General features: G+C 37.3%; 1 protein-coding gene across 1 annotated transcript; it reads left to right on the top strand.

Annotated features, from left to right (window-relative positions):
- The first annotated feature begins 2,258 nt into the window (after positions 1 to 2,258).
- Positions 2,259 to 5,894, top strand: LOC105775762 (elongation factor 2). Its single transcript, XM_012598246.2, has 4 exons — positions 2,259 to 2,382; positions 2,673 to 2,714; positions 2,812 to 2,899; positions 3,250 to 5,894. The coding sequence occupies exons 2-4, from the start codon at positions 2,712 to 2,714 to the stop codon at positions 5,688 to 5,690; spliced, it is 2,532 nt and encodes an 843-aa protein (XP_012453700.1). The 5' UTR covers positions 2,259 to 2,382; positions 2,673 to 2,711; the 3' UTR covers positions 5,691 to 5,894.

Below are 5,894 nucleotides of genomic sequence, written 5' to 3'. Positions count from 1 at the left end.
TATTAATAAACTAATATTTATTTAATCTAAAATATCTCCAACATCATCATTATTTTCTAGATTTTTCTTTCTTCTAATTGACCATTTTGCCCTTTAGATATTTTAAAATTCCATCCTTCAGTCATCACTTAATTTGGTAAAATTATGATTTAGTCCTCATAATTCTTCATCTATTCAATTTGGTCACAATTCATCCATTTTCCTTAGTTTCTAGATTATTCCACCCTTAAAATATTTACACTGTTGGTCCTTCAACTTTTTATATTTATACTTTAACCCTTAAATTTTGAGTATTTACTCTTGGGTAACAAAACTTTTCTCACTTTTGCAATTTAATCCTTTCTTTAATTAATATGTCATAATATACTTCCCAATATTTTCATAACTCCAAATTCTTCTTTTTGTCACTTTATTTTCTTACTATATCAAAGATAATATCTTATTGTAAAAATTTTAGGTATTACAATAATTATTTTAAAAATAAGATGCATGATTGCATTTCAACTCTACTTGTAAAATAAGGATTTAATTCACAAATTGGTACTTAAATTATATGTATTTTTTATCATCTTGATATCTAAACGTTTTTTTTTGTCACAAGAATATTTAAGCTACTTTTTTTCCCAAGTTGGTACATCGGTTAGTTAAACTGTTAAGTTTATTTATAAAAAAAAAAGGGCTTAACCCACAAATCGGTACCCAAACTATGCATTTTTCCCATTTTGATACCTAAATATTTTTTTTTGTCACAAGTAATACCCAAACTACTTTTTTTTCCTAAGTTGGTACCTCTGTTAGTTAGACTGTTAAGTCTATTAAAAACAAAAGAAGATAACCAATTAAAAATTTCATAAAATTAAAAAATAGAGAAAAATGATTCTACCATTTTTTTAGCTTGGTTAAATCAATCTATATCGACTTGCAGGTTAATCGATTCAAGTCCTATCTCTGGACTAGTACCCCGATCGATACTTGGTTCGACTAGTTGGTCTGGTCCGATTTTAAAAAATAGTCTCTGATCGATGAAATAACTTTTTCGATCCTGTTAGGTCGAGTAAAGGAAAATAAAAGAATTAAATTTTTTTAAAGTTTATATGATGTGGAAGTTTATTATTGGTTGGAATTTTTTTAACTGATATAACATTTTGGTATAAAATGGGTAAAAGAAGAATAATATAGGTACCATTTGTGAAAAAAAGAGAGGTTAAAATACCAACTTGGAAAAAAGAGTATAGTTTAAGTACTAATTTATGAGTTAAACCTTTTTTTAAATAAACTTAATTGTTTGACTAATAAATGTACCAACTTAGGAAAAAAAAAGTAGTTTAGGTACCACTAGAATTGTCCATGGGTCGAGTCTTGTCAAGTAAAAAATCTAGGCCCATTTTCTAGGCTTGGGCCTGATTTAGCCTGAAAAATGGGCCTAAAATTTTGTCCAAGCATGGCCTAGATGAAAATGCTAAAACACGAACTTGACTGGCCCGGCCGTATTAAATTTTTTTATATAAAAACAAATTTTAAAAATATAATATATCAAATATAATAAAAAACATTAAAATAAATGTTTCCCAACAAATACAAAAAAAGTTAAAAAATTTACCTAAATAACATTAAGATAATTGCAACTTAGCAAGCAAATATCTCCACATTAGTAACAAAATTAATAATAAAATAAGAGTTATACAATATTCAAACAATAACAACAAAATAATAGCAAAACAATGACAAAACAGTAAAAAAACAACAGTTTTTTTTACAAATTCGGATCAGGCGGGGCTTAGGCAAAAAAAATTTTACCCAAGGCTCGGTTCATTTGAAAAAGGACCTTATTTTTTTTTCAAGCCCATTTTTGAGTCTATATATTTTTTCCAAACTCTCTCACTTTTCAAGCGGACCTTTAAGCCAGGCTATTAGTAAATCTAGGCACCACTTATACTAAAAAAAGATTTAGGGTGGGTTTGGATGGGCGATTGGTGTGGTGCGGTGCGTTTAGCTTACTTTTTGTCTCAAGCTACAGTATCGCTACAGTATCTAATCTCACCGCCACCGCTGTTTTTACACTAACCGTAAGTAAACACACTGTCTATCCAAACTCACCCTTAGTAAGTAATATGAAAGTAGTTTAAATACTAATTTATGGATTAAGCTTAAAATAAAATTTCTTACTTTACAGAGAAGAACAGCATTAAAAGCCCAAAAAAACCAACTGCACTAACAGCCCATGCCCAATAAGCAAAAGAGAGGAGAAAAACCCTAGCTGACATACGTTAATGCTCACTCACTCAAACGCACTGCTTGTATCTCATCGACTATAAATCCCTCATTTGCTCCACCCTCAAAATCTTCGTCTCTTTATTTTCTTTCGCCGCCTTTCTCTCCCAGGTTTGTTCTTTTTTTTTATCCCTTTCATTTTTAATTAAGATCTGTCTTTGATTTAGATCCTTATGTTCATTTCTTCTTGTTTTTAGCCTTAGATCCCGATGTTGTAGGAAATATGAATGTTTTTAGTAGTAAATTATGCTGTTAATTGGTTCTACAAGCTTTCTGAATGCTTTTATGTATAGCTGATATGATTTTAGATCTTGATATATATAGTGCTTGTTTTGATGTTACTGTGTATGTATTCATTTTAGCAAGACCAATAATTATATATGTTTTTGTTTGCTGTGCAGTTTGATTCTTTGTTCGGGGCAATTTAAAGACAAGTCAAGATGGTAAGTTGAATGAGAGTATATTATTGTATCCTTTTTGTGGATTTGTTTGAGTCTTTTCTTTGACATTTTGATTTATGTTATGTTGGATGTGTTGCAGGTGAAGTTTACAGCTGAGGAGCTCCGTGCCATTATGGACCGGAAACACAACATCCGTAACATGTCTGTTATTGCCCATGTGGATCACGGTATGATTTTTTCGATCATGTTTGTTATCACTGAACCTAATGTAATAGAACAAAGCTTGTTGGAGTAAGTCGTTATGCAATAATGCTTGTCTATTTGTTATGTTCGATTTGTCGCATCTTGAAGTATGAAATTGCATCTGCTTTAGATATCTGGAAAGATGATAATAGCAATGTGTATACTTTAGCTTGAAGTGATCTTATGCTAAGATTAGTCGCAAATTGAAAGCCATGTTTGCCTGATATTGAAGTTAGTTTTTAACTTCTTTATGATTGACACTTGTTAATATAAGTGGCTGTGCTGATGTAAAATGCTGGTATTAGTTCTGATTGAGGTTTTTTTCTATATGCAGGGAAATCAACTCTTACCGATTCTCTTGTGGCTGCTGCTGGTATCATTGCACAAGAAGTTGCTGGTGATGTTCGTATGACAGATACCCGTGCAGATGAGGCTGAGCGTGGTATTACAATCAAGTCTACTGGAATCTCTTTGTACTATGAAATGAGTGAGGATTCTTTGAAGAGCTACAAGGGCGAGAGGCATGGGAATGAGTACCTCATCAATCTTATTGATTCCCCTGGGCACGTTGACTTTTCATCTGAGGTCACAGCTGCTCTTCGAATTACTGATGGTGCCCTTGTGGTTGTTGATTGTATTGAAGGTGTCTGTGTGCAAACAGAGACTGTCCTCCGCCAGGCTCTCGGTGAAAGGATCAGGCCTGTCTTGACTGTTAACAAGATGGACAGGTGCTTCCTTGAGCTCCAGGTTGATGGAGAGGAGGCTTACCAGACATTTCAGAGAGTGATCGAAAATGCTAATGTCATCATGGCCACATACGAAGATCCTCTTCTTGGTGATGTTCAAGTCTACCCTGAGAAGGGGACAGTTGCCTTCTCTGCAGGTTTGCATGGTTGGGCTTTTACCTTGACCAACTTTGCAAAAATGTATGCCTCAAAGTTTGGAGTTGATGAGTCAAAAATGATGGAAAGACTTTGGGGTGAGAACTTCTTCGATCCAGCTACCAAGAAGTGGACCACCAAGAACACTGGTTCTGCCACCTGCAAGCGTGGATTTGTTCAGTTCTGTTACGAACCCATCAAGCAGATCATCAACACTTGTATGAATGACCAGAAGGATAAACTCTGGCCAATGTTGCAAAAGCTTGGTGTTACCATGAAGTCTGATGAGAAGGACTTGATGGGGAAGGCCCTAATGAAGCGTGTGATGCAGACGTGGCTTCCTGCAAGCGATGCTCTCCTGGAAATGATGGTCTTTCACCTTCCCTCACCTAGCAAGGCTCAGAAGTATCGTGTTGAGAACTTGTACGAGGGTCCTCTTGATGATATCTATGCCAATGCTATCAGAAACTGTGATCCTGAGGGTCCTCTTATGCTCTATGTTTCAAAGATGATTCCTGCTTCTGATAAGGGCAGATTCTTTGCTTTTGGTCGTGTCTTTTCTGGCAAAGTCTCAACTGGATTGAAGGTTAGGATCATGGGCCCGAACTATGTCCCTGGTGAGAAGAAAGACTTGTATGTTAAGAGTGTGCAAAGAACTGTCATTTGGATGGGAAAGAAGCAGGAGACTGTTGAAGATGTACCTTGTGGTAACACAGTTGCCATGGTTGGTTTGGATCAGTTTATCACCAAGAATGCTACTTTGACAAACGAGAAGGAAGTTGATGCCCACCCAATTCGTGCAATGAAGTTTTCCGTCTCCCCTGTTGTCCGTGTTGCTGTTCAGTGCAAGGTTGCATCTGATCTTCCCAAACTTGTTGAAGGGCTTAAGCGTTTGGCCAAGTCTGATCCTATGGTTCTCTGTACCATTGAAGAGTCTGGAGAGCACATTGTTGCTGGTGCTGGTGAACTCCACCTTGAGATCTGTCTCAAGGATTTACAAGAAGATTTCATGGGTGGTGCTGAGATTATTAAATCAGACCCTGTTGTGTCATTCCGTGAGACTGTCCTTGAGAGGTCTTGCAGGACAGTGATGAGCAAATCTCCTAACAAGCACAATCGTCTGTACATGGAAGCTCGACCCTTGGAGGAAGGTCTTGCTGAGGCCATTGACGATGGACGCATTGGTCCAAGAGATGATCCTAAGGTTCGTTCCAAGATCCTGGCTGAGGAGTTTGGTTGGGACAAAGATCTCGCTAAGAAGATTTGGTGTTTTGGCCCTGAGACCACTGGCCCTAACATGGTGGTTGATATGTGTAAGGGAGTTCAATATCTGAATGAAATTAAGGATTCAGTTGTTGCTGGGTTCCAGTGGGCATCAAAGGAAGGGGCCCTGGCTGAAGAAAACATGAGAGCCATCTGCTTCGAAGTCTGTGACGTGGTCCTCCATGCTGATGCCATCCACAGAGGTGGTGGGCAGATCATTCCAACAGCTAGGAGGGTTTTCTATGCTTCTCAGCTCACAGCCAAGCCAAGGCTTCTTGAACCTGTTTACTTGGTCGAGATCCAAGCCCCGGAGCAGGCACTTGGTGGTATTTACAGTGTTCTTAACCAGAAGCGTGGACACGTATTCGAGGAAATGCAAAGACCTGGCACTCCACTTTACAACATCAAGGCATACCTTCCTGTCATTGAGTCCTTTGGATTCTCTAGCACTTTGAGGGCTGCAACATCAGGACAAGCTTTCCCACAATGTGTGTTTGATCACTGGGATATGATGTCATCAGACCCATTGGAACCTGGCTCTCAGGCAGCAGCCCATGTCGCCGAAATCCGCAAGAGGAAAGGATTGAAGGAACAGATGACCCCACTTTCCGAGTTCGAGGACAAACTGTAAGCTAAGAGAGAGTAACTGTGATTGTGTGGCATAACCTTTGCTGCAATTTAGTTTTGTTTTCTGTCTGGTTATATTTTGTTAGCATGGATGCTTTTTCACCCATATGATGTACTTTCGTTTTTAGACGCTTGTGTTTTGATGATGATCATGATGTACTACAATCGACATTATACATCTCTTATCTTCATATGCCAACTTCATTTA

The sequence above is a fragment of the Gossypium raimondii genome, chromosome 1, assembly GCF_025698545.1.
Source record: "Gossypium raimondii isolate GPD5lz chromosome 1, ASM2569854v1, whole genome shotgun sequence".
Lineage (NCBI taxonomy): Eukaryota > Viridiplantae > Streptophyta > Magnoliopsida > Malvales > Malvaceae > Gossypium > Gossypium raimondii.
The sequence above is the reverse complement of the archived record's forward strand: the minus strand, read 5'-3'. Positions and strand labels throughout refer to the sequence as shown.